This window comes from Fringilla coelebs, assembly GCF_963513975.1.
Source record: "Fringilla coelebs genome assembly, chromosome: 6".
Lineage (NCBI taxonomy): Eukaryota > Metazoa > Chordata > Aves > Passeriformes > Fringillidae > Fringilla > Fringilla coelebs.
In genome coordinates, this window is record NC_140034.1 from 62,762,217 (window position 1) to 62,790,042 (window position 27,826).

Below are 27,826 nucleotides of genomic sequence, written 5' to 3' on the forward strand. Positions count from 1 at the left end.
TGGATTCTGTTCTGGCTTCTGTGGAATTAATAATGTGATGTTAAATACACACAGGTGAAATATGTTCATAACATTGAAAATAGCAAATGGGAAATCAGAGTCTATGAATGATTTTTTTGCAAGGTTTTATCACTTTGTTTGCATTTTTCTTTATTTTGAAATGACAATGATATTAAACTAAGTTTTGACTATGTAATAAACAAGAAAATTTGAATAGTAACACTCACAGTGTATTAACTAGAAAGATCTATTTTTTTAGATCTTAATGAATTAAAGCTTATGGTTTTGACGATTTAATATATAATTTTGTTTTCCTCCTAACTTCATAAATGTTTATGATATTGCTAAACATGAGGAGGTACAGCTTCTGTATTCCACTCCCAGTTTTCTTAACCACAAAGTCTTAAAGCATGAAATACTACCACAGTCCTCACGAGGGTGTTTGTGGCTGGGGATTGTCAGCTGACACTCTCCCCCCTCTCCAGGAAAAACGTGAGCACACTTGTGTAAAGAGAATTAACTTTTCCATTCATCAGACAATACTGTACTTCCTGGGAAGCTGGGGCAAAAATGGCATGCAGGAGTTTTAAAGCATAAACTGATTGCATAGAATCAGAGAACCCTTGGCAAGGGAAAAGATCCTTAAGGTCACCTAGAGACTGTCACTGTGATATTTTCTGGAAAATCCCTTCGCCAGGATTTCTTCTCCTGGGAAGCTGAGATGCCTCAGAGAAAAATGAAAACAATAATTATCTGATTGCTTCTCCTGTGTTTGCTGCTTTGGAATGTGGTTTGGAGATTGTTTACTAAGTAGTCATTGTTTTATTGGTTTCCTGTAAATTGTTTTTAATTAATGAGCAATCGTGGTCCAGCCGTGTTGGGACTCTGGAAGCAGTCACGACGTTTTCAATAGTATCTTGTTAAACCTTCTATAGGTATCCTTTCTCTATTCTTTAGTATGGCTTTAGTACAGCATTCTTTTATGTATTATAATATCATACAATATAATAATAGATTAGCCTTCTAAGAACATGGAGTCAGATTCACCTTCCTCCCCACGACGGGGGTCCCCAGGAAATGCCTCGAGAGACCTCAGGAACTGCTGACCTTCCACTGCCACCCCCAGCCCTAAATCCCATTCCTGAGTGCCACATCTGCATATCTGAATGCACGTGGACAACACACCTGAGAAACCAAAAGATTCCCACCCATTGCCATGGACTTATGCAAGTAAAACTAAACAAATGCTTTCTTAAAACTTTCAGAGCCTTTGTGCCACACAACATTATTTTTAAATGGAGGCAAGGTCTTGGAGAGACGTCTCAAGTGTCTGGGTCAGGCACTAGAGTGCAGGGTTTGCTCGAGAGCCCTTCCCAGGCTGGGTAAGTCAGAGCAATTCAGTGTGCTGTGTTTCTGTGGGCTGGAAAGCAGATCCAGGTTAGAGGTTTCTTCTGGACTCCTGCAGTCACAGCTCTGATAAGGACAGGGAGGTGACTCACTGCTCCATGGTCACGAGGAGCTGACACAGTGCAGGGCACACTAAGGAAAAAGCACTGAGGATTAGTTAGGGTTTCACCAGTTAAAACCTGGAGTACCTTAACAAGAAAATGCAGCCCACAAAGCAATAAAAACGAGGTCAAAGTGTGTTCATATTTCAGATGTACAGCTGCTACCCTGCTAAATAATGAGCCCTTGAAAGTGAACAATATTTGTATTTGTGTAATTCTGTTTTCCCTGAGTAAAGTACAGCTGCCACATGAGGGCTGTGCTTGAGGAAACTGCCAAGGGCAGTTTCTGTGTGCTGGTAGGTCAGTGTTTAATGACATATGATAATCCAACTTCTAGAAAATTTTACAATAATCCGGTAAGTTAAAGTTCTCGTCCCAGCATTTACAAGTATCCGTACTGCAAACCCTCATATGAGTGGAAAAGCATTCTTGCAACATCCTGCTACTCCTTTTTTCTGCTGCTGGCCAATTGATAGATTGTCCACAGTACAATTGTTGGAGAGGGAAGAGAACCATTAAGTGAATTGGTAAATGGACGTGCAAAAACCCAGATGTTTGAAACATGGAGAGCAGAATATAATATACTGTGTCTAAATGAATACACAATGTGTGGGAAAAAAATAAATCAAAGACTCCCTACCCTGCTGCTCTCAGGAACGTGGTCTTTTGTCTGCAAGCTCATCCAAGCAGAAGGTGATTTCTATTCTCCAGAATCACTGATTCAGATGATGCCTTTGACAAGAGTGCCTTCCCCGTGACAGGGGGCTGGTTCTGCCTCCAATCCCTCTCGAGGGGCTTGTATTGACACTGATCTAAGTCTTACAAATTCCTGTCATGTAAAAGCTCTGAAATGTTCTTTTTCTAACTATGTGTGTATGTATTCTAAGATCATTCTGGCTCATTATGTTCTTTCTAAATTAATAAATTAAGGCCTAAGAATAAATTTTAGCTTGGCAAAAAGATCATATGTGTTTTTGTGTGATGTATGTTTTTTGTGCTATATATGAGATGCTTTTTAGCTGTGCTAGTTTGCCTCAGAAAACGTTTAGCTCTCCAGGCTGCACCCTACCTATAAAAATTGGTTGTAGTCAGAAATATATTCTCTGGCATCCACTACCTAACATCATTTTGGACAAGACTTTGTTCCAGCCCAACATAGGAACCTACTGTTCATTGTTTGCTTTTATACAGAAGCAGTATTTTCAATAAACATGACTTTTTTCCCATTGTAAAAAGTGAGTAGAGAGAGCCTGATTACAAGGATTTCTTTATATTAAATGCAGATGAGTTTGGTTTGTTGGGGGGTTTTTGGGTTTTTTTGTTTATTGGAGAGGTTGTCCCTGTTGCTTTAATCATAAAAGATAAAAACAGCGGAACAAATGACCAGAAGAGGTGATCAATACTACAAACTCCTTCTGATCCTCAGTTACTCTGTTTAGAGTGTAAGTCCTCCTGGAATTTATGGGAATTTGGTTTGAGGCCCAAATTCACAAAGATATTACAAAGAAGTATCTAGCTTCTAGTCTATTTCCTTGGAGTCTGATGAGCTTTGGGAATTTGGGCCTCAGGGTTTTGGTTTTTTTTATGTCTTCATTGTACTTAATCTAACATTCAGTTGCTGCTCAAAGCTGAGTTTAAATTCTGGATGTTACCTAAGTGTCACCTGTACACTGTCAATATTATTGAGCTGATGTGAGGCAGTGGATGAACTGGGAACCTAACTGCAAAGGCAGAGGTGGAAAAGAGGAATACCTTGCCTAAATATTTCTCTGCTGACACAGTTTCGTGTGCCATGTGATGGGATGGAACACAGCTGAACTCCTAATTGATTCCTGATAACTGCTAACAGTCTTTATTCCTTACATGGAGTAGTCCAAGAGGTTTGCATCTAAAAAAAGGAAAAGTCAGACTATTGTACCGGTAAGCTAGGATTCTTGGTGTGTCCAGAACGAGACTTCTGTGGCACTGAGCAGGAGCATGATGTGTGGCTGCTGGGAGAGGGAGGGAAGGGTTTGCCTGTGGGCTCAGCACATCCCCGGCTCTGCTGCATTTCTGCCGCTGTTCAGAGCTGCCTGAAGCTACCCCAGCCTGCCAGGAGCACTGGGTTTACACTGGTGATTATTGGAATAATGCACTTGCAGGGAATTTTCAGGATTTCATAGTTTACCCACCATTACCTCTCACCCAGGCTCCACAATAAAATGAGACTTATAGGGCAGTTCTGTGCTGGCACTACAGCGTTGTCCTGGAGCTGTGAGCTGACTGCAGCAGAAAATATCCGTGAAATTCTTGGGTTACTGCACAAGGAGGAAAAACGACGTGGAAACTGGGGAAGACACGCTCAGATACAAAATTATGATGTTGCCTGAATCCCTTTTAGAAAAAATTGGAAGGGAATTAGTTAGGCAGAGTGGGACGCGGGTCGTGTCGCCCCTCCGAGCCGAGAGCATCTCTTGAGAACCTTCCCTGGAAGGCAAAGCACACGATGGCGGCGCCACGCAGCTCCCACCCTCCTCTTCCTATCAAACCTGTCCAAAACACCTAGAAGGTCTCGGGTCCGAGCGGGAAACTGGCGCTGCTCCTTCCCCCTAACATCCCCCCCGTCTCTCAGCATCCTCCCCGCTCGCAGGGCGGGGGCTGCGGCTCCGCCCGCCCGGGCCGGGCCCGCCCGCCGGCGCTGAGCGCGGAGGGACCGCGAGGGACAGCGGGGACAGCGGAGGGACAGCAGGGGGACAGCGGGGCAGCCGAGGGCCATCGGGGCAGCCGAGGGCCATCGGGATGCGGCGCTGGGCGCTGCTGGCCGCGCTGCTGGCCGCGCTGTGCGGGCCCGCGGCGGGCGGCGGGCGGCGGCGGGCGGCCAGCCTGGGCGAGATGCTGCGGGAGGTGGAGGCGCTGATGGAGGACACGCAGCACAAGCTGCGCAACGCCGTGCAGGAGGTGAGGGGCCAGGGGGGCTCTCCCCTCCCGGGGCTCCCCGGCCGGGCAGCGCCGGCAGCATCCCGGAGCGGCCCCGCCGGGAGCGGCTGCGGGCGGATTGCCCGGCCCCGTGCCCGCCGGCCCCCGGGGCTCGCCCGGTGCGCATCCCGGGATGGGATGGGATGATGGGATAATGGGATGGGATAATGGCATGGGATAATGGCATGGGATAATGGGATGGGATGTGCCGGGCCGGCGGGCAGAGGTGCGGGCCATGGTCCGGCTGGAGCCCGGAGTGACAAAAGGACAGTGCGGAGGAGCGGAGGGAAGAGTTACGGGATGGTCTTTGTGCCTCAGGAGCTAAAGAGCGCCAGGGTATCCCGAGCCAGCATTCAGGGCTGTGTGTGTCTTGGAAATGTGTGGAGGAGCGGCTTGCCTGTGGTGTAATTGCGTGTCTTGATCTCAAATTGCCGGCCCGGAATCGCCCAGGATCTGTTTCAAAGCCAGAAACTGACACCAGACCCCGAACCATTGTCTCATATGTTTGTCAAAACACCTTGCCCCTGCACTCCCCTTTCTTGTGTGCTTTTCATTCCCCTACCTGTTAAGAATCTTCCTTTCAAGCTCTCTTTTCCTCGCATTCAAAAATACTTAGTCTGCAAAAACCTGTAACTGACAACCTGCTGCAGAAACAGACCTTGGTTTACCATAGTTAAATAATTTCGGATCTTTTGCTGTCCTCTGGACAGTTTCTGAAATCTATCACTGTTATCCACTTCATTTGGACTGCAAATACATTGAGACAAACCATTCTTTACAATGCTGTGAAGGTGCTTAAGGGTGTGATCAGAATTTCTGTCTGTTTTTCTGTAGGCAGTTCTGGGCGCAGTGCAAAGTGTGAATTGTTTGAGCAGAGTCTTAGGAGATAAATGGTTTGCACTTAGAAAGATTTGCAGCTGTTATTTAAAATAAACAGACACACCAAAAGGAGGGATTTTGTCTTGGGAAAAATCCTGTTGTTCATCCTGGTTGAACTTTTGGCCTCCCAGCTCTGTTACGGTGGTTGCAAATAAAAGAACACGATATATTCTTGTGTGTTTACAAGATTCACGCCCTTCTTCATCCCACAAAGACAGTAGGAACTGAAACAGGAGGGGGGCCTGCACTGCAAGCGTGGCTCGGCCTCTTTTGTGACATTTTTGCTCATTTTCAGTTGTTTTGGTATGTTTTTTTTTAATTTGGCAGATGGAAGCTGAAGAGGAAGGGGCAAAAAAGCTGTCAGGAGTCAGCTTTGAGGACTTGCCTCCCAACTACCATAACGAGTCCAACACGGAAACCAGAGTGGGCAACAGAACTGTTCAGACCCATCAGGAAATTGATAAGGTACGAGAAAACTTGTATATGGTGAGTTCTCCGTTCTTAAACACATTCTCTTCAAACCTCCCCCACCCCCAGCCCAGTTTTACATGTTTGTTCACAAAGTAATTTGGAGTCTAAATTTTCCTGATGATAATTACTTTGGGGTTTGATTGTATCTTCTGTGCTTGACTAGTCACGAAAGGTTAATGTGAAATAACAATTTATTTTGAAAAAGGGCCTGCTAAAAATAGGGCACAGCTACAGCTATTACATGGGGGATGAAAACCCAGCCACCTCCTGCTCAGCTGGCTCCTTCACAGCGTCATTTTAAACAGACAGGGAGGCAGCTCTGTCATCCTCTTTCCCCCTCAGATTATGGTTCATTAAGGGTGACAGAAAAATGGGAAAATCAGAGGGGGTGGGAGCGGGTTAATGATTGCAGGATGCAGGGCTGAGAGAAACAAAGGACTAATAAAAGCTGTAGGTTGATATTTTGTTCTTTTCCGGTGTCAGGTTACAGATAACAAAACTGGATCGACAGTTTTTTCTGAGACAGTTGTTACATCCATAAGAGACGGGGAAAACAAAAGGAATCATGTAAGTGAGCACATTTCTTTCTTTTTGACGACCAAACAAAACTTTGGGTTCCTTGTCCAGAGGACTGGGACAGAGTTCACCTAACAAAATTTTGGAATGTTTTGAAACACAAAACTATTGGGGTAAGCAGTGAAAAGTGCCTTTTAATTAAAACAAAAAGGTGGTTTTTAATTAGTTTAACTTAGGAATATCATGACTTGGGAACAGAGTTCCAGTGTTGTGGTTAATAGATGTGTTTGTTTGTCTGTCAAATGTAAATGTTAAATAGCAGAGATAGTTACACAGGCCCTTCCAGTGAGTGTGGATAAATCCTTAGTGTTACAGGAGTCTTGTCTTCCATTAAAAAACTGCTTCATAGAATTAAACAGTTGAAAATGACCTCAAATCATTCATTTCTGAGGAGTCTTTGGAACAACATATGGCTCTGTTTGCTTTTCAAGCCTAACACAGCGATGGACAACTGGTTCTGCAATGCCACTTTGAGGAGAAGGGAGAGAGATGGGACAATAAATCCCCCCTCCCCTCAAAATACGGTTGTTTAAGGATTCTTAAAAGAGCTAGAATATTCTTTACAAAATTGTTTTTTCTTTTGTTTTAGTCTTACCAAAACAGATTATTTTTTGTGCTCTTACTAAGACTGGGCTTGCCAGATTTCCTCTGAGAGCTGGCTTTATCTGACTGATAGTTTGGGACTTGATTTACTTCAAAATACCCTGGCTTTTTTTAGAAGAACTTACCTCCAGTTCTTTCACAGCAGCAGCTCTGTAACAATTTTATAAAATCATTTTATAAATGTAATTATGGAAAAATTATGTCACTAGTTCTGATTTTTAATGGATACAGAACCTGAAATTAGGGCCTCTTTTCCAAAGTTTTCCCTCTTGCAGGCTTGTGTTTTTATACTGCTATTCAAGCTTGAAAATGGCAGGTAGCAAAATATAGCCCACACAAGCAACTTTATTTTTTTTTCTTTTTACTATTTTGCAAAGCTTGTAGCATAAGTGAAAACTCAAGGCATAAAATAAATTGTAACTATCCTAAACTACAGCTGATTCTATACAAACTGTTAACATCCTACCCAGTGCTTTTTAATAATAATGCGATTATGTGTAACCAAGACAATCCAAATGGGTTTTTTTTTCCAAGTAAACGTGATCATCATCTTCAAACCCGGTGCACAAAGGCAAACTTTTTAACATTCTTCGCTCTGCCATGTAACACTAGTGATGATTCATGACGGATTTGCCTTGCCTGTGGTGGCTAATCATTCTCACAGCTGTAAAAATTATTTCTAAATTAACTTTCTGCAGCCTTCATGCACAGCTCCTTACAAGCTCCATACATCCAGGTACAGCTGCGTTTTCCATCTGGGAAGTTTGCCTCGCTGACCCAGCCGGGGCTGCATCCAGAGCTCTCCCAGCGCTCTCCGAGCCCCAGCTGAAGGATGTGAGGGCTGAATGCACAGATGGTTTTTGTCTGGTTTCGTGGGGCAGCCTTGGTGAGGCAGGAGCAGCCCGAGCAGCACGCCCAGCTCCTCCTCACTGACATCCCGGGGCACCCCCTGTTCCCCTGCACCCCCTCCAGGCTGCTGGAACAGAGCTGCCCATGCTCATTCCCCCCTCACTCTCATTCCCAACTTTCAGCATGCCCAGGGTACAAACACCTTATTTAGAGGCTGCCAGCTTGGAGGAAAAGCAGCCTCCAGATGTAACTGGTCCTTGTTTGAGGAGAGAGTGAAATTAATGTGACTGAGAGGTGCCTGAAAGGAGCCAATCTGAAAAGGCTGGCAAACTTCAGACGTGAAGGGGGAACAGGAACCCCTTTTGCTACTACAAGGACACAGAAATGCTGTAGGAGTAATGCAGTGAAGGATTGGGAGGTTTGGGTTGCAGCAAGGAAAGGAGTGGTGCTGCGGAGAGATCTGTGAAGGGGATGAAAGATTTTGTCCAAATGCTTAGGTCTGTCAGCTTCAGGTAAAAGTCCTGGGAAATGATTTGCAGAAAACTTTGCACTTTTCATGAGCACACATTTTAATTCCTGGAGTTCTGTGTGACATTGTGACGTGTCCTGGCCACTCTCCAGGCCACAGGCTTCGCTGGCCAGTGGTGGAAGGGTGATTCCACAGGCTGAGTTTGTAGCCTTAACCTGTGCAAGTCAGGGATTCCCACAGCTCCTGCTCTTCACAGATTTGGTCGGCAGAAGGAAGAATTTTCCAAGCGCCGTCACAAGCCACGTGCTCTGAAATTTAAACTCTGTGTCATTCATTACTGCTGTTGATTTGGGATAACTGGGGCCCTACCCCTCCTCAGTTTACACTGATTTTCTGTGCTGAGTTGTAAGCCTCTGAAATCACCGAAAGCTTTGCATGTGACGCTTTTGGGCTTTGAGAGACGGCACAAGAGCCTCACAGGAAAGCAAAGAAGTGTCTGCATTGCAGTAATAAATCCATTTACAGACTGGGATGAGAAATCCAGCCCTGGAGCAGCAGCTCCATGGAAAAACGGGTTGTGCCTGCATTTTAAACCCCAGCACTTGTCCTCCTGAGGCAGGTACCAACACACACACAAGCAGAGCATATAAATAAATGTACATAAGCGTGTACTCGTGCATAAAGTGCAGATATTGCAGAAACACGAGGGAGAATCCTCCCCACACAGACTTTTCCTTTCAGACTGCCTCTTCCTGGCTCTGCCTCCCAGCAGGACTCTCCTCAGACTGCTCTCTGACAGCTTTTGTGGCTGGGGCTCTTTGGAGTCTCCCGACGTGGGGTTGGGCTCGTGGCCATTTCTGGCAGGGCTCTCCGGCTCCGCTCTGCATTTCTGGGAGGCCCCCGACATTCCCAGTGCACATTCCCAGACTCACATTCCCTTTCTCAGATGTTGCTGAGGGCTGGCAGTCTCCCCTGTGCATGTCAGGCTTCAATCCAGCAGTCCTGTGTCTTTACAGAGGCCAAACACAGGCAAGAGGTGGCTGGGTGGGCATAAAGTCTGTGCTTGACATCCATTTGTTCCTGGATTTAAGGCTCAAATACTCTGGGATTTGTTTCTTCAGGGAGCACTGGGTAGCTTGCAAATTAATAAAGTATTTTCAGCCAAAAGTTCAAGCACAGAGCACAGCAAAAAATGACAGCATTCCTCATTATGCTATGAAAATCAAAATCTTTTCTGGCTTGTTGGCTAGGCCCATATCAGGTGTGATATCTTAGCCTAACCAAGGGAAAGCTGGGGTGAGAAATAAAAGGAAGCAGGACTGGTGATGATAAGGTTTGCTACAGAAAGATTTCTTCTCACTTCCATGCAGAGCAGTAATTTACTCTCTCTTCTATTATAAGCTCTCTCTTGTAATTCAAAGCTAGTGTACCTGAGCTTTTTTCTTCTCCCTAGTAATATGGTAAATAATTTTAAAAAAAGCAATACCTCTTTTAGCTAGGTTGTTTTTGCGGGTTTGTTTGCAGGGTTTGGGTTTTTTTTCCATATTTTAGTAGAAGTATATCTGCCACCTTTCAATTCTCTTTTTTGAAAGAGATTTTCAATGATGCTGGTGTCTAGGGAAGAGTGAAGCAGGGAACTGGGAGAATACAGCACATTTCTCATTCCCCTTTGGCACAGATTTGGGACAGAATCCTTTCTTTTGCCAGCCCCTGGTGGCAGAGGCTGTTGAGGGCAGGGCTGTGCCTCCTCTTTGGTCACACAGGTCAAAGTTTCTGTGTGGGAGGGAGAGGGGAGCTGCGGTTCTGAGCGCCTGTGCGCACTGTGCTGGGGCCGCACCTTCTGCACACACCGAGAGCAGCTGCTCTCTGGGATGTCAAACACCCTCTGTCCTTGGGAGGAGAGCCTGGGATGCCCGTGATGTTTCCATGATGAAGGCAGCCCTGGAGCTCTGGGCAGGGAGGTGTCACTGTGGAACAGCTTTTGGGAGCGGACCTGGCAGGTTCTGCTTGGTGTGCCCAGACAGGACAGCTGGCATCCCATCCCTTCTGCAACAGCCTCATTCAAACCCTTTGTCAGCCTTCATCTTCAGCAGGAAAGTACCAAAAAGAGAGGAAACAGTTCCATTTCCCCCTTTTCCAGAGAACAGGAGTGGTTGAAATGGCTGAGCTGCAGCTCTCCAAGCTCCCAGTTCCCTGCCAATACCCAGAGCTGCCAAAGTAACCACTGGGCTCCTCCTTGGGCACCTTGTCTGGTGATTCCACCAACCATCTTCTCAGCCACATGTTCTGGAGCTGCTCTCTCTGAGGCTCACACTGCCCCAGGGAGAGGAGTTCCCACCAGTGCTCTGTGGAAAGGGAGCTTTGGACATGGAGAAGGAAGAATCAATGGAATGGAAATTGCAGTTTTCCCATCAGCAGCACTGCAGGAGAGGAGTCGATGGCAGAAGTTTGGAAATGCATCATCCTGGTGTTGACTTCTGCTCCCTAGAGTCTCAGGGAGGACACTTGTTTTGGGCAGCCTTACATTTGGGTCCAGTGTTTTTGTTGCTTTTTTCAGAGAACTTTCAGTCCCTGCTGACTTGCACTCAACAACCTTAAACTATCAATAGACACAGCAAGTGCATTCCTGGGTCGAAATCCAGGTCTCTGTCTGGCCAAAAGTCACGTCATATCCAAATCTGGTGGGTTTTGTGTGCTTAATAATGAATTTAATTCCCTGGTACTCCTCTCAGTCTGCTTTTCTGTTCGCTGTCCAGCCTGCTCTGCTCCATTAATCATTGGGCCAGTGCAGTTCTGTTCTGCACAGCACCCACCCTTGGGGGATCCTTGGTGGAGGAGCAGATAATTGTGCTGGTTTTGGAGAGCCATGGCTCCTCAGACAGGCACGGTCAGACCTCCTCAGCCAATTCTTAATGTTTCACTGAACCCCCTTTTTGGTTCCCTTTTCAGTTTTGGCCTTGGCAATGTGGAATACGAAGCTTTGAGGCAAGTGGGAATAGTTCATGGGGACAAGTAGCTGTGTTTGTTGGAGTAGAAAACAATGTGGAGAAGGGTGCAAAGGGAAAGAGGATTTGGCTAAAGAGGAGAAGAATTGTTCAATTAACATTCTGAGTTGCTCCTATCAATCTGGAATGTTTCCAGGCTGTGAATCTTGTTGCAGAGAGGGACTTGTTCCTGTAGGAAAGGAGTGATGGGCTGTGTGCCTATCTCTGAGACTTCACAGGCAACGCCATCAGCAGCAAATGCTCCTTAGTGATGCCAAAGCTATTAAGAGATTTAATTTAGGTCATGGATGGCCTTATTGCCAGTCACAGAGTATCTGCACCCAGTGGTTTTGACACTCATCTGGTTGATGTTCCCTGGGCTATGGCCAAAAACCAATCTCAATATCAGCCTCAGTGAATGGGAAGAGCTGCCAGGAGGAGTTTGAAATGCAAGTGTCAGGTCTGATTCTGTGCAAAGAAACTTCTCTGAGGAGGAAGGGACATCCCAGCTGCCTGACACCCTCCTCAGCATCCACATCTTCCTTGGTATCAAATCCTGCTCTTGTTCGTATCAGTGGGAGTCTGAGGCTGTTTAGATAACTTAGGTAAATTTACTTGGTTAGTGATGAAAAAAAATACTAAAAGAGTGGCTGGGATGTCTCTCATATTTCCTGTTGGTCTGGCTTAGTTTAAGTTGTTTGTTTTCTGTTGAGTTAGGGAAACAAAACGATGTAGTACTAATAGATATTCCAAGAGTCTTCACTAGCAGTTCCAGTCTCTGCCTGTGTTTAGAATTGTTCAGAAATTTGCCAGATCCTCATGTGCTGTAATGTGGCATTTCTATTCCAGCTAAACCCCAAAGAAAAAGAATATTTTTATCAAGTTGGCTGAAGAGTCACCTCACCATTTTTCTCTCCCTGGACTGTTACCCTTTGAGCAGCTAAACACTGAGGAGAGAAAGCTCTTCTTGTGGTTCATGTCTCCTCCCCAGGAATGAGCTGTCACTGTAATGCAGTGCCTGGAGCCGATTCCTTGTTCTGGGCATGGTTAGTGAGAGGAGATTGGCAAACCAGCGAGTTCTCCTGAAGGGCACAGAGCTCCCTCTTCCAGCCCGTGCTCCAGCAGTGTCCATGCACCCTCCCAAAGCCCTCAGCATCCCTGCTGGCTGTGAGACTGAATCCTGCCTCGTCTGAAGCTTTCCATGTGCAGGGGGAATGAAGGCTCCTGCTTCTCCCTTGTTTGTGCTCTGCTGCCACAGCTCCTCTGCCAACGAGCCCTGAGTCAAAGGCAGGCTCTTTGCCCTTTCCCTGGGCTTGGTTCAGTTTTCCCTCTCACAGCCCGCTGAGTTTGGGCATCCAGGGCTGTGCAGTTGTATTTTATAGATCACATCTATAAAATGTGTAGGGAGTTGTAGGGAGATACAAAAACAAATCGCCATAAATTATTTAAATGATTCTGTTTTCTGCCTCTCCTGGATCAACCCATTTATGCTAAAAGAAATGTCTGGGGTTCTCTTCTCTTTATGGTAACGTCCATGCAGAAGAGGGAATCTTTCATGGGGGCTGGTGGTAATTTTGTGATCCAGTGACATCTGTTAAGAGATCATAGTATGGATTTTCTTCCCTGGAGGTTCAGCAGCAGCGTTTCTTCCCTCTTGCCATACACATGTAGCAAATTACCCATGAGAGGAAAAGCTTTAAGGCAAATGAGAATTTTTTTTTCCACTGGTTTTGATTACGTGACTTAATCCATTTGCTCCAGCAGCTGCTTATTTGAGATTTTAGCTGAAACCATGTTATCTAATTAAGCAGCAAGCCTTAGCTGGAAGGGCAACAACAGCAGCTATGGCTTTAGGAAATACAGGCTACAGCCCTGGATGTATTGCAGAGTTTTATTTTTTTAAATCTTTTATTTGCATCTGTTATAATCTTGGGCTGGTCGAGATAGACACAGAGGGTGCAGATAAATGGGTTAAAGCTGCTTGCATCTGTGTTGTCATAGGTCAGGTGGCAGAATTTGCTGTGGCTGGGAGGTTGGCCCAATAACACATTGTTCCATACAGGATGAGCCCAAGTCTTAGGTAATCTTTGCCTGGACTTGAGGAGGGTTAGATTCTACAAAATGTGTGGAATGATACAGGTTTTATACCAGCGAGTGGGAGGAGAGAGAATGGACGTGATCAGCGATTGCTCAGCATTCTGTGCATTGGTGTAGGGTCAGGAAGAGGTGGGAGATGTTACCAGTCCAGCTTTGCACTATGGTTTATTAAGGTAAACCGTGGAAATGGAAGGAAAGTGGTGAATTGAAGCTGTTTCTGTTTAGTTCTGTTTCATCAGAGGGAGGGAGGGGAAGGAAGGAAGGAAGGAAGGAAGGAAGGAAGGAAGGAAGGAAGGAAGGAAGGAAGGAAGGAAGGAAGGAAGGAAGGAAGGAAGGAAGGAAGGAAGGAAGGAAGGAAGGAAGGAAGGAAGGAAGGAAGGAAGGAAGGAAGGAAGGAAGGAAGGAAGGAAGGAAGGAAGGAAGGAAGGAAGGAAGGAAGGAAGGAAGGAAGGAAGGAAGGAAGGAAGGAAGGAAGGAAGGAAGGAAGGAAGGAAGGAAGGAAGGAAGGAAGGAAGGAAGGAAGGAAGGAAGGAAGGAAGGAAGGAAGAAAGAAAGGAAGGAAGGAAGGAAGGAAGGAAGGAAGAAAGAAAGAAAGAAAGAAAGAAAGAAAAGAAAGAAAGCAAGTTCTGGAATGGTGGTTTGAAATGCAGAGCCCTGAGAAATGCATTTCTGTGTCAGCTGAGTGAGTCTCATCTTTGTCCTTGCTCCCGTGTGATTCACAAAGAGCATTTTGACTCTTTTGTGGAGTGAGTGTCTGCCAGGCCTGTGAGAGGCTGAGTCACTGGTGGCACTGAGGGACACCCCACTGGTGACTGCATCGTGGTGGTTTTTCACCTCTGCAGCTTGCACAGAACAGAGAGCCCCCCTCCCCTGTCCTGCTGTCCTGACCCTCACCTTCAGAACAAAGCCCCTTCTCCCCTCCAGTCAGGCACTTTGTAATTTCAGCATGGTTGTGCTGAAGGTTCCCAGGCTGGGGTGGGAATTCTGTTTACTTGTTATCCTGTATGGAAATGACTCAGAGCTTGAATTTATGTCATGTGAGGAATCCCTCCAGCTTCTTCGCTTAGAAAGCCCAGGGGGAGGAGCGGTGTCTTAGGACATGTGAGAGTCTGACGTGGTGGTGTCAGGCAAAGGGGAACCTCAGGGATTTTCCTGGGTCCAAGATATCTCACATCTGTCAGCCAGGGAAAGTCTTGGTCCCCTGGTAGGTGTTTGTCTTGGCCTTCACACACGGTGGAAATCAGCAGTACATCCATGGTCTTATGTTCCTTTTGGAAGGACGAAAAGAGTGTGCTGAAGACCCTTTTTCATTTCTTTCTCCTTTGTGTTTGTTTAGGAAATGGGATGAATATTCATGAACAGTCATCATCTCGTGTTGTTGATGTCCTCCAGGCACGTGATTTCAGATGGAAAATTAAATTAAGGGAATAATAAAATAAAAGAGGCTCTTTTGTAATCCCAACAAATGCCCCAAAGGAGAGGTCTTGGCAAAGCTTCAAAGAGTCCGCACCTATGACCCAAATCCCAATTCCATCCTTAGGCAGGCATGGATCTCGTGTTCCCAAAATCCTCTCATGCTGGAGATGATTTATTTCAGTGCTGTTGCTGTAATTCAAACCTCTCCTGCTTCCATCCACAGCTCATGGAAAATGAACTATTCCATTTCTTCTGCGGTAAAAGCAGTCTCCTCCTCTGCCGGCTCTGCCACGGGCAAAATCCACTGAATGTGGATCCTCACCCATGCTCTTCTGTTTCAGTATTATTGTCTTTGGCTGGCAGCTTGAAAAGAATCAACAAGGCTGTTGAAACTGTAGGCTAGCAAAAAAAGTACATTATAAAGGAACAAAGCCCAGGGTTTGAAATCAGTTCAGCGAGGGATGGGGCACAGGTCAGCATCTTGCTCTCAACGTGCTACTCTTAATTTGGTGGTGAAGATTAGCCAGCAGCTATTAAGCACAGAAATCTTGTTTTCAAAGGCTTCTCTTTTCATCCAGCTGTTTCCCATCCTCGCTGTGTACAGCTCGTCTGCCTTGTTTTGCTTCACAGATTTGCAAAGCTGCCATAGTTGAGAAGTGAATCACAGAAACTTTTCAGCTGCCAATTGCAGAGATAAGAGCAGCCTGCACTCAAACTCAGCTCCCAGGGAGCATCCAGGCTGTGTCTGTGTGATCTCTGCTGCTCACAAATAATGGCACTTCAGGGGTTTGTGGCACAGCCCCACAGCGGCTTCACAACTGCTGCTGGAGCTCAGGACGCTTGGAGTGAAACCCAGGGTCTCTCAGTGCCTACACACATCTCCTGGTGATCAAAGATCAAAGAGTTGCTGTTCTCCCATCAACAGATCCACATTTCTCAGTTAGGACCATCAATTGCAAACTCATTAGGAAAACTTCATTTATAAATGTGCATCAGTGTATATATATATATATATATATATATATATATATATATATATATACACATACACACACATAGACACAGTCCTTTTCCCCTTTCCTAGTTAGTTAGCTCTTAGTTTCCAGACTAAGTTAATTACCTGACAGATATATAATTTATTTATGAGGGTTTTCTACTAAGTTAAAGTAGTTCTCATGTGCCCTCTGTGATACCACTGCAGACCAGTCTGAAATGAGTCCTTCTGTGTTTCCTACACAAGAGCGTTTGCAGCAGCTGTAGTCCTGCCAAGATCAGGTTATTATTACTGAGGAAAAAAAAGGGTGAGGGAAGAAAATGAAGTGGCTGCTTCTGCAGAGTGACCTGCTATTAAATTACTACAAGGCATACAGAGAGATTTTGGCCAAGAGTGAGCAGAGCATGATCTGAGAGAGCACCCAGGCACTATTTTTCTCACTATTCTGAGATAGTTTGCCAAGATATTTTATTGGTTTTTTTTTCTTTGAGTTTTTTGGGTGAAGTTTATCCTTTCATTGGAGTCAGTTCCTCGAAGCCATGGATAAGATTGTATTTTCTTTATTTCCTCTCTGGACCCTGAGCATGAGCAGCACAGGGGTGTGATCATGCCAGGATCTCTGTTGGTGTGGGGGCAGTAAGCAGGTGGTCAGGAAGGGATGCAGTTTTTGGGGATCACAGCCTGCCTCATGCAGACATGCTTTCCCTCCATTGATATCGTGCCATGTGGAGAGCCAGAAGTGGAGTTTTCCCAAATAAATGTTTCTGGGAAATAGGGGAGAAGGACTCGGATGGGATTGGCTCTGTGGAGGAGTTCCAGCCCAAGCCTGGGGACTTGTTTTCTCTTGTTTATTGGCTCTGAGCTCGGCAGCCACATTCCTACTGAGCAGCCACCCAAAGAGCTGGCTTTCCCCACTGCACTGACCCCCAGCACAGCTCTCAGCTCCTGTCTGCTCTTCTTGGGACGTCTCTTTTTAACAGAAGTTCCTGATTTTGCGAGTGTTGTGTGCTTGGCAGGACGGCAGTGAGAGGCTTGTGCTGCTGCTGGAAAGTATTGCAGAGGTTTTGAGCTATTCCTAGGCAAATTAGTCCATATCTCATTAAAGACAAATGCATTACGTGTCCTGTCTAGACAGCTGGGAGATTAGGAACGGGAATGCTACTGCATTTCAAATTGAGGTAGTAGTTTCCATAAAACAATATTCCATTCTATGTAATTCTGCCTTTCTCTTTTTTTTTTTTAAATAGACGTAGGATATAAAACAGGTTTTACGCTTCTTTTTTTCCTTACTACTCAGCAGTTTTTGCCATCTGCTGCAGTAAGGGAGAGCAGCCCTGCGTGAAACGACTTGCAGAAATGGAAACAAAACCTAGGGGGGGATTGGTAAACACGGAAACATTAACTCTTGGAGGGACTGACTGCAGAGAGGTGTCAGTCCCAGTGCGAGCAGGGCGCTGCAGCCACGGCTGGAGTTGTTGCTGTCTCACGGGGGCAGCTCTGTTTGGGAAGGACCTGTGACTGTGGTTTATGGGGGTGTGAAAAAGGCCAACCTCTTCTTTTTAAAATTGTAAAGGGTTAATAGCAATAAAATGGTTCTAGAAATAGCAATGCAGTTAGAGCAATAATAATTTGGACAGTTTGAATTAGGACAATATGAGACAACAAAAACAAAGAGTTACGGACGTCTGGGTACCTTTGTCTGGGCAGCACAAGCCCGAAAAAGGACACCCCTTAACAGAGGATTGACCCATAGAAACAATAACCTGTTGCATATTCATACACTCCATACATGATGCATAAATTCCATTCAAATAAAGGATTCGGACTGGTCATGTCACCTTCTCCCTCCTAATCCTAACAGCCCCTTCAAGGCAGGAAGAAGTTCCTTTCTGCTGATAAGATGTCAATAAATCCTTTTCTCTGAAATATTTAGGTGGCCTGTGGCTGCTAGCTCACTGCAAGTCCTTTCTTTAAAAAAGTATCTTATATAGCACAGTTTCTATTTTAACATTTTGTTATAACCCAAAACTGTATTTAACACACAAAGTTACCTTTGAAGAACTTTCTGAGAACGTGGAGGCAGGGTGAGTGTGAGTGGGGAGAGAGAATGGATAAATCAAATTCCAGCTGGGAATTCAAAATCAACTAGTCCATTTTGAAGGTCAGCCATCATCAGAATATGTTTTAGTCTACAATTAGGGTTTTAATGAAGGATCAGGGGGAAAAAAGATCAAAGCAGAGTGAGTGTTATTTCAGCACATACTGCATCACCAGCAGAGCAGCATTAAAGTCGTGCCACAGGGAGGCACAGGAGCCAGGTGGGCACTGCCAAAGACAGCAGGATTCTGTGTGGAAGCTGGATAACCCTGCCTTGTTGTGCTGCTTTCATGACTTGAAATGAGAAATCCTTGGCTTGTCCCTCCCTGGTGTGGGCAGGGGGGACGTGACCACCCAGGCTGGGGTGGGTGCAGGGCAGCAGCCAGGCCAGCCTGCAGAGCTGTCTGCAGCCCCTTCAGCCTGTGAAAAATGCCTGGTTTATGGTTGGCTTTTCACCAGTATTATAATTAATTTTATCTGTGTTGCGTTAGAAGGTTATGCTGTATTAATTCTCTTAAGCAGTGTGTTAAATATATATTTTAGGTTATAACAAAGTGTTAAAATAGAAACTATGCTGTGTAGGATACTTTTTTTGTTAAAGAGAGGACTCACAGTGAGATAGCAACCACAGGACACCTCAATCTTCCAGAAAAAGAGAATTTATTGCCCTCTTATCAGAAGAAACAAACTTCTTCCTGCCTCGCTCAGCCCTGAAGATGCTGTCAGGATTCAGAGGAAGAAGCTGACACTGCCCAGCCAGAATCCTGTGTGTGAATGGAATTGATGCATCACGGATGAGGTGTGTGAATATGCAGCAGGCTGTTGCTTTTAAGGGTTAATCCTCTGTTAACGTGGGTCCTTTTTTGGGCTTATTTTGCCCAGAAAGAGGCACCAGGACCATCCCTAAGTCTTTGTTTCTATTGTCTCATACTGTCCTAATCCAAATTGTCCAAATTATTATCCCTCTAATTATATTGCTATTTCTATAACAATTTTATTACTATTAAACTTTTAAAATTTTAAAAGCAAGTGACTGGTGCTTTTCACACAGCCCATTCACTGCAGAGCACAATATTATAATAGGACTCCACAGGATGCTGAGTGTGTCCTTGCAGGTCCATGGCATGGGATTCTCCATCCTGCCCTCTGTGGCTGGTGGCTCCCAGTACACCCATTAATAAATGGGCAGCGCTGCTTTCACTCTGTGTTGCTCCCAAACAGCCTCTTCCTTTGCCACAGCATTGACTGGTGCTGCTCCAAAGTGGATTTCAGAGGGGTGTGCACCCCTACCAGTGTGCCTGAGTCTGTCTCTAAGTTACCTGCCCAACTCTGCTGCACAGCAGAAGCCAGCACTCCCTCTCCTCAGCTCACCCAGGTGCTCCTGCAATGGCAAAATATTCTGAGAGGTAGTTTAGTTTTGCAATTCCAGGAAAAAATGGATTGTTCAGAATCTGCTGCAGCTGATGAAGGGGTTCAGATTTGCTCCTCGTCCAGCAATTATTCTGTCTAAAGGCAGCTGAATCAGAAGAGGTCTAGTGCCTGATTAAAAAATGAGAAATAAATAATTAAAAAATACATGGTTACACATCTGCATGTAAGCAGAACTGAGTTCTGCATTAACTGTGGGTGTCTGGCTGAGGTAAATTGGTGTGGAGTGTGGCACACCATTTCACAGAGCACATAGGAAGGGAAGCCTTTGCCATGCCAGGAAACAAAACCACAAAGAGATTTTTTTTTTTTTCCCTGACTGGAAACTCTCATAAAACTGAGTGTCTGAACTGGTGGGACACAATTCAGTAAGAGGAAAAAGTTTTTTTGGTGTGGGACTCATTAATTCAGGAGAAAGCAGCAACCGCAGAGTTGCAGGTTTGGTGTTGGGTGGTCAGAGTTATTCCATGAGCTTAGAGCAATCATGGCAAGGTTTCTCCTTTGTGGGGAAGGGCAGCTGGAAAACCTGACTGCAGCCAGACCTGGCTGTCTGCCTGAAAGGGGATGGATCAGGAGTGAATTAGTCTGCTCTGGGTGTGGTTTGTACAGGGCATTCATAAAGGCAGCTGACAAAGCTGCAAACACAAAGCTGGCCTAGAAGAGCATTGCTGCTGAAGAGAGGAGGCTGGCTGCTCACTTGGAGCCACAAAACCTCCAACATCCTGCATAGCATTTGGACATTTGGATTTTGATCAACCTGATTATGTGGCAACAGAAAAGCAAAAACCAAAAAAAAACCCCACACGGTACTGGGATAATGAAGCAGAAAAACCTTGCAATAATTTATAGCAGCCTAGGCTTGGTGATGCTGATTCCTTAAAACAGCTAAAACGACTTCTTCTGAATTATAAACACATGAACCTGAATGTTGAGTTGTGGACTTGAAAGGAATCAACCCCCAGACTGTGTTTAGCTTCTGTTCTGTGTTCTGAGTAATCCAACAGTCTCAAGTTGTGTCAAGGGAAATCCAGGTTGGATATCAGGGAAAGGTTTTTTCCAGGAAGGTGATAAAGTTCTGGAATGGCTGCCCAGGGAGGTGGTGCAGTCCCCATCCCTGGGTGTGTTTAACAAAGCCTGGATGTGCCCTGGTGCACAGGGTTCAGCTGAGCTCTTGGGGCTGGGCTGGACTCGGTGGCCTTGGAGGTCTCTTCCAGCCCAGAGACTCTGTGAATTTGCACAAAATGAACTCAGTGAACTGCTGGAAAACCTCTGAGGCGGCCAGGATGGGTCACTTGGGCAAGGCTGAGTGCTGCAGAGCAGCCTGGCTCACCCAGGGCAGGAACCCCCAAAGGGCTGAAGCTGGAGGAGATCTGAAGAAAACAGGAAGCTTGGTGGGAACTTTCAGTGGAGGTTGTGCAGGGGATTTGCTCCAGCACGTGAGATTAGTGCCTGCCAAAGAGCAGCCTTCAGAGAATTCAGGGATTTTTGTGTAATCCCTTTTTCCTTTTCCTTTTTCCCCTTTTTCCTTTCCACTAACAATGGTACAAACCAGCGCTGGACAGGTCACAGACAGGTGACTCCGAGCAGTGCTGTGAGTTATTCTTCTGTTGACTAAATTGTTTCCAGCCTGGAGGAAATAAAATATATTTGGAGAAGAGGGTTAATCACACAATTTTTGAGAGGTAACCATTAGGTGGGAAAACACCCCTCCCTGTGAACCAGACAGGAGGGTGCAAAAATCTATCACTCTCACTGTCTGTGTTCTCCTCACTGCCACGGGCTCAGGAAGTGAAATTTGAGGCCAGGGGATTTAGATGAGCCAGGGAGAGGGCACGAGTCTGCTACAGACCAAAGAACCCCAGCAAGCTGTTTGTCCTTGTTCCCAAATAAGAAATATAATCAATGAGGGACTTGTGGCATTTCAAGAAGAAGGAATTCTGGTGAATCACTCTTTCATGCTTTCCTCCAGGAGTGTATCATTGATGAGGACTGTGAGCCAGGGAAGTACTGCCAGTTCTCCACCTTGGAATACAAATGTCAGCTCTGCAAGCCCCAGCACACAGTAAGTCCTGAATGAGGTGGGCTTTCATGAGATCTTCAGAAACTCAGTAAGTTACTGTTGCTAATGTCAGCAAGCCAAAATTGACAGAAAAGGAGCTGCAAAGATTTCTGCATGAGGGTAAAAAAATTTTCATGTTAACAGGGAGTAATTAAAAATCAAGATTGTGATGGCCCAACACCTCCCCCCCCTCCCCACCTTTTCAGATCTCAGGGAGGATAAAGAAAGTAAAAACTGGATCCCAGCTACTCTTGTGTTGTGAGCTCAGGCTGAAGGAGGTGGGATCAGTCCCTGACCCAGACCCTGGACAGCTACAGAGCCTTTTTCCCTTTCCTCAGCAGGTCTGGGTAGTGCCAGTGCACTCCTGCTCCTTGTCCTGTGCTAAGCACTGCCTGTGGCATCCCCTGGAAAGGAAATCCAGGCTTTGCATGGCTGCCCAGACAGGGCTGTGCACAGGCAGGAGGAAGCTGCTGAAATGCTGCCCTGCCAGGACTGTCAGAGATTGTTAACCAAACCACCTAAGAAAGGAAACAAAGCGACACACACGGCTTTTATTGGGTTGGTTCCTGGGGGGTGTGTACTTGAAACACCGGGGCAGTTGTCGTACAAAGCAACCTTTAGCTAGAAATTCACAAAGAGATTTGTTTCAGAGAGATTTTTTCCCAAAGATTCTTGGTTACCAACGAGGTCTGGTTCTCATTAGAACTACAAAGTAGATTTTAGTAAGACTTGCTTTTCGCTTTGCTCTTTGAAAACAATTCTTCTGAAAAATTGATTAATTCCTGACTGCATTTGACAATGGAAAAAAAATCAGCAATGTTCTCCATTGATGACATTTCATTAATTAATTTTTTGTTTCCCTTGATTGCAGAAGAGGGAGGGCTTAGAGCAGCATCTCAGTACCTAAAGGGGCTACAGGAGAGCTGGGGAGGGACATTTTGCAAGTGCATGCAGTGACAGATGAGGGGCAGGGGCTTTAAATTGAAAGAGAGTGGGGTTGGATGGGATATTGGGAATGGGGAATTGTTTCCTGGCAGGGTGGGCATGCACAGCTGGGGCTGCCCCTGCATCCCTGGCAGTGCCCAGGGCCGGGCTGGATGGAGTACTGCTGTTCTGCTGTGGAGCATCCTGCCTGGCAGGAGTTCCCTGTGTGCTTCAGCTGAGAAATGAAGCAGTTCTACTTAAACAGCGGGAATGTGACAGATATTTAAAGTGGACATTGTCGTGCCCAGCTCTGGGTGTGGCTGTGTGTGCTGCCCTGCTCTGGGTGCTGCAGTGCCAGCTCTGTGCCCAGCCCTGAGTGATGCCCTGCTCTGTGCCCTGCCTTTCCCTTGCAGCCCTGCTCACGGGATGTGGAGTGCTGTGGGGAGCAGCTCTGTGTGTGGGGCCAGTGCAGGAGCTCCATTTCCAGAGGGGAGAACGGCACCATCTGTGAGAGCCAGCACGACTGCAGCCCTGGCACCTGCTGTGCCTTCCACAAAGGTACCCAGGGCTTTGTCCTGTCCAGCTCAGCATGCAGCACTGCTGATCTTTGGCTCTTTTTAGCCCAGGGCTATCAAATTTTCAGGCAACCCCGACGAGGGGGAGAAAGAACGATGCATCTGACTCCATGGATACCAGAAGGCTAATTAATTACTTTATTAGACTACATTATTCTATATTATGTTGCAACAATGCATCTGACTCCATGGATATCAGAAGGCTAATTAATTACTTTATTATACTGTATTATTCTATGCTATATTGCATTATATTACATTACATCTAAAGTGAATCTGCCAAGCACCCAACCCTGCTCACCCTGCCCAGAACCTCGTGGCTGTCAGCCCAGCTGGCCCTGGCAGGCCAAGGACACCAAACACCATCACTGTGGGTACACAATCTCCACATTGCATTCCACTGTGGCACAAACACAGGCACAGCAAGTGAGGTAGGAATTGCATTTCCTTCCTCTGAGGTTGGGAGAATGGGAAACCCAGCAATGTTCTTGGGGAGAATCCTGCCTTGCTTTTCCCTGCGGGGTTACACAGGGGAAGTGGTTAAATCTCTAGAGAATCAGCAGGCTGTTCTCCCTCGGCCTCTGGAATGCGCTGGGTGAACTCCATTAGAAACTTTGACAGAATCAGGAGTGAGAATCAGCCTGGTGGGGTGCATGCTGGTGGAAGCAAAGCCTGCTGCACACTAGAGATAAGACCAGCAGCAGAAATGTACATTTCTAAAAAATGTACATTTCTAAAGGGGAGTTCTGTGTCAGATTTACACCCAGCCGTGCAAAAATGATAGAATTACAAATGTGCAGAAGGAATAAATGAGCTGGGTGGAAGTGGCTTCTCCTTCCTCCCAGCAAGCAGCCCATCAGAATCAGGCTGCAGACACATTTCACACTCTGATATATAGTTACTAAGAAAATATTCTATTATCTATCTATCTATCTATCTATCTATCTATCTATCTATCTATCTATCATCATCTCTCTCGATATATATATATAATATATATTTCAGCAGGTAAGAACATTGATGAATATTGATAGAATGCTTTTGTTAGAACATAAAATAGTGCTATTGATTAATAGCAATGAATTTTTGTTCTCTATGGCTGTCTGCTTTAGCAGGGCTTTAGGGTTTTTCAGGTCAGGCCTAACCTCAAGGCTTTTCTCCATCACTAGAGGGTTCCAAATGATAGTCCTAATAAAGATGTGCATTTTTATATAAAGCTGTGGTAAACTGTGGAGTATTTGCTGCTCAGTATATAATGTTTTGAAACTGGGAACTGATAGGTAATGTACATTAAAGCACATGTGTCTGTGCATGACCACACATATATGTGGTTTTTGACCAAATCTGATTTAAAAACTTGGAGTTTGGATTCTTCTCATATTTCATCCTGCCATATGAGGTGACTGAAGACAAGAGGAAGAAGGGAGGTTTTCTAGGAACACCTGGAAGAGCTGAATTCCAGGCTGAGACTGGGAGTTACTGACATGAGGAAACCCAAAGGACACAGACTTCTTAAATAATGTCTTACACAGGTTGAAATTCAGCCCTGTGTAGAAACGAGGGTGCCAAGCCCCACACGCCATCAGACAGCTTTGCCCACAGCAGAATTGATAAAATAAATTAAATATCTGAGTTGCAGTTCTAGCTCATTAGTTTTTGAACAATTGCTCTGTATTTGTTTAAGAGTTTAAGATAAAGAGATATAAGATAGAGAGATATGTCTCTATTCAGATTTCAAGCCATTAATGCTGCTAATTGCAAAGGATTCCCTGTAATGTTCGTTTTCTTGGGATTAGGAGAGTTTGGAATCTGCAAGGGATGGAGCTGGGCTGTGCTGCCATGACAGCAGTGTCTGAGTCAGGCTGATCTCGCTCATTCAGGATGAACTTCAGATGTCTTACTCCCACCTAGTGGAAAAAACCTGGTTATGGCTCCCTGTCCCATAAGGGGACTCGAAAAGAGGCCGAGCCTCTTTTTACACCTTGCATACAGCTAAGGAGTTCTCCTAAAATGCCTTTCCCTTGGCCTGCAGAGCTCCTGTTTCCTGTGTGCACACCCTTGCCCGAGGAGGGGGAGCCCTGCCACGACCCTTCCAACAGGCTTCTCAACCTCATCACCTGGGACCTGGAGCCCGATGGAGTGCTGGAGCAGTGTCCCTGCGCAGGGGGCTTGAGCTGCCAGCCTCACAGGTGAGCACCAAAGCTGGGCAAACCCCTGGCCCGGAGCTTTGAGGGGTCAGGAGCTACACAACTCTCAGATTCTGCCTCGGTAGAAAAGGTTTTGACAGGTGTCCTCGTCGGTAGCATCGGCACCTTTTGCTTTGTCCCACACAGATGTGCCCAACTGAGTTTGGAACGCATGAATCCAGTGTGAATTAAGTGTGTGAATTAAGGAGGCTGGTGCTGCTTTTTAGCAGCTGTGGAAATGCATCATTCCAGTTTCATTCTCTGCATACAGTCCCTGTCCATCGACTCTCTATGTGAGACTGGGTTTCTGTCAGATTTTTGCTTGTTTCAGAATGTAAGATATGTTAAAGGAATTTTAATACAAACTTTTCGTAGGTCACGCTTTTAATACTTCTTTTAAAGGAGTTATTTGTATCATCAGCAATTTCATGGGCAGAAGGTGAGATCATTTCAGTTTTGCTAAAAGCATTTTTAGAAAACCAGTGTTTTATATTAAATGAACTCTCCCAAGTTTTCTCCTACACTTCCAGCATCATATTAACTTTCAACCAGACATCATAGCTGGGATAGAGATGCAGATTAATATTTCTCTCTTCTGTGTCCAACTCTATGTTTTTTCATGCTTGAAAAGGAATTGGGTAACATTTTGTTTCATAAATGTCATCTAAGGAAGCAAGCAGAGCTTATCCCATCCCATCCCATCCTATCAGCACCAAAATTGTTGTTAATGTGCCATTAACCCCAGGGAAGGTCTGTCAGCAAATGTCAGGTCTAGCAAGAACAGCGTTTTAGATGAGGATACAGAAACCCAGAAATTAACTGGGGTGTGAATATAGCTGAACTGTCCAGAACTTTCTATCTGATTTGAAGATTCAAGTAACCTTTTTTTGGTTACCTGCTTATTTTGAGGGCTGCTGCTCTTGTTTAGCAGGATCAAACATTTTGTGCTGTTAGGGTCTCTGTATGTGGAAAGCACATTTATAACTCACCAGCTGTCGAGCATGTAAGAATCAGGAGCTTGTGAAGTCAGCTAAGGTAGATCCATTGTGCATTTCTCATGTTTTCATACGGGGAGGGAATGGAGAATGTCACAGGCTAGCAGAAGAACACCAAGTGATGTACTGTGTGACCAGATGTGCCTCTTCCCAACAGCCACAGCACCACATCTGTGTGCCAGCTGTCTGCCAATGACACACAGCACCCTGAAAAAGAAGATCCCTTAATCATGGAGGAGATGCCCTTCCTCAGTTTGATCCCTCAAGATCTCCTCTCTGATTATGAGGAAAGCAGCGTCGTCCAGGAAGTGCGGAGAGAATTAGAAAGCCTGGAAGACCGAGCGGGTTGGAAGGCTGAGCCTGAGGCAGCCCAGGAGCTGGTTTGGGGAGATGAAATCTAAAGCCCAAAGCACCAGTTTAGTTAGTTATTTCTAGATTTATTTTTGTTTAGTATCTTGCTTGTATGAACCCTGAACACACACTACTGGATAGAAGTGCAATAAACAAGGTACTCAAGGAGCATCCTTCTCTGTGCACAAATCCTGCATGTCCCTGTGGAGTTCATGCTACTGTGGAATTCATTCAGTCCCTGCCTTCAAACCTTCTGCCAAATGGGAACCATAGGAGTGCTCTTCTGGATTTGTACTTTCCTCTTGTATGTCAGAAATAAACTTCTTCGTACTTGTACTCATTAAAAAATACACACAAGCATAAATTATTTTAAGTTACTAGAAACTATAGAGGTGATCTTTGAGTATGGATGCTCTGAGTTGTTTTATTTCTCTAGGGAAAGAACCATCTACTCTGACACTGTTGCAGTCAGAAATTTTAAGGATTTTTAAAAGGAATTTTAATTTTTTTCTTTATAGAGTTACTTTGTGTTTTTAATACACTTCATAGGCATAAATCTGTGCATGTTACAAGATGTGATTATTTTTACCATCTTAAAAGGTCATTGATTTAAAAAATCAATAGCAAGCTAAGAGTAAAATCTGACCCCCCTAACTCCCCAGCTACCAGCTGTCTCACCAGTTTGCTACCATGGCTCCTCCACTATTAATGGTTTTCTGATAGATTTCACCATCTGTTGTTGCACGTGGTAAAACAAGATGTGAGGTTCCAGCCAAGTAACTTTTCATGGTACTTCTTCCCAGATAATCCCAATTGTTCATGTCTACTTTGGAACAGCAGACCACAAGAGCAGGTGTACAACTGTGCTGCCAATCTGCACATCTTTCCCCACTTCTGGTGTAAGAAGGCATTTCAGTAAATTCCTTGGGTACCAGAATTAATAATTAATAGCCATTATCATTATAAACAGGGAGGATAATATTTCATTGTAACTATCTTGGTTTTGGTTTAAAAATTCTATAACCCATTCTTACACCAACAAACACACAACACAGACACATCTCTGAGAGTTCACTGAGTCTACCCTCCCTTTCCATCCCTAATAAAATTATTGTGCTTTAGACAGCCCCATCTATACAAAGAGAAGGAATTAAATGCCACTCTTGTTTTCCTGTTTAAAAACACATCCCTGAGAGCAGTAACTCTCTGTAAATACTGCCCTTTCAAGGACAGCATTCTCCTTTCAAGTTCTTGGTGCTGCCATCCCCAAATTTGATCTCTACATTTCTGCCTTTCCACATACCCGAGTCTGAGGAAAATTCATCATCTATTTCTCTCCTCCAAAAGCTCTAAGGATGCTTTAGCAGTCTCCATCTGTGGTAAGTGGTAGTTCAATGCAGTACCCTACCG

At 45.2% G+C, this 27,826-nt stretch overlaps 1 protein-coding gene across 1 annotated transcript; it reads left to right on the forward strand.

Annotated features, from left to right (window-relative positions):
* Positions 1-4,189: 4,189 nt before the first annotated feature.
* On the forward strand, positions 4,190-27,039 carry DKK3 (dickkopf WNT signaling pathway inhibitor 3). Its single transcript, XM_084207197.1, has 7 exons — positions 4,190-4,445; positions 5,670-5,807; positions 6,297-6,380; positions 21,296-21,388; positions 22,723-22,867; positions 24,917-25,073; positions 26,223-27,039. The coding sequence occupies exons 1-7, from the start codon at positions 4,287-4,289 to the stop codon at positions 26,464-26,466; spliced, it is 1,020 nt and encodes a 339-aa protein (XP_084063323.1). The 5' UTR covers positions 4,190-4,286; the 3' UTR covers positions 26,467-27,039.
* The last annotated feature ends 787 nt before the right edge of the window (positions 27,040-27,826 follow it).

Bases quoted from the DNA above. Each gene is read 5' to 3' on its own strand.
- DKK3 (XM_084207197.1), top strand. From the start codon at position 4,287: ATGCGGCGCTGGGCGCTGCTGGCCGCGCTGCTGGCCGCGCTGTGCGGG. The intron at 4,446-5,669 runs GTGAGGGGCCAG...TTAATTTGGCAG, and splicing joins TGCGCAACGCCGTGCAGGAG to ATGGAAGCTGAAGAGGAAGG. The intron at 22,868-24,916 runs GTACCCAGGGCT...CTTGGCCTGCAG, and splicing joins CTGCTGTGCCTTCCACAAAG to AGCTCCTGTTTCCTGTGTGC.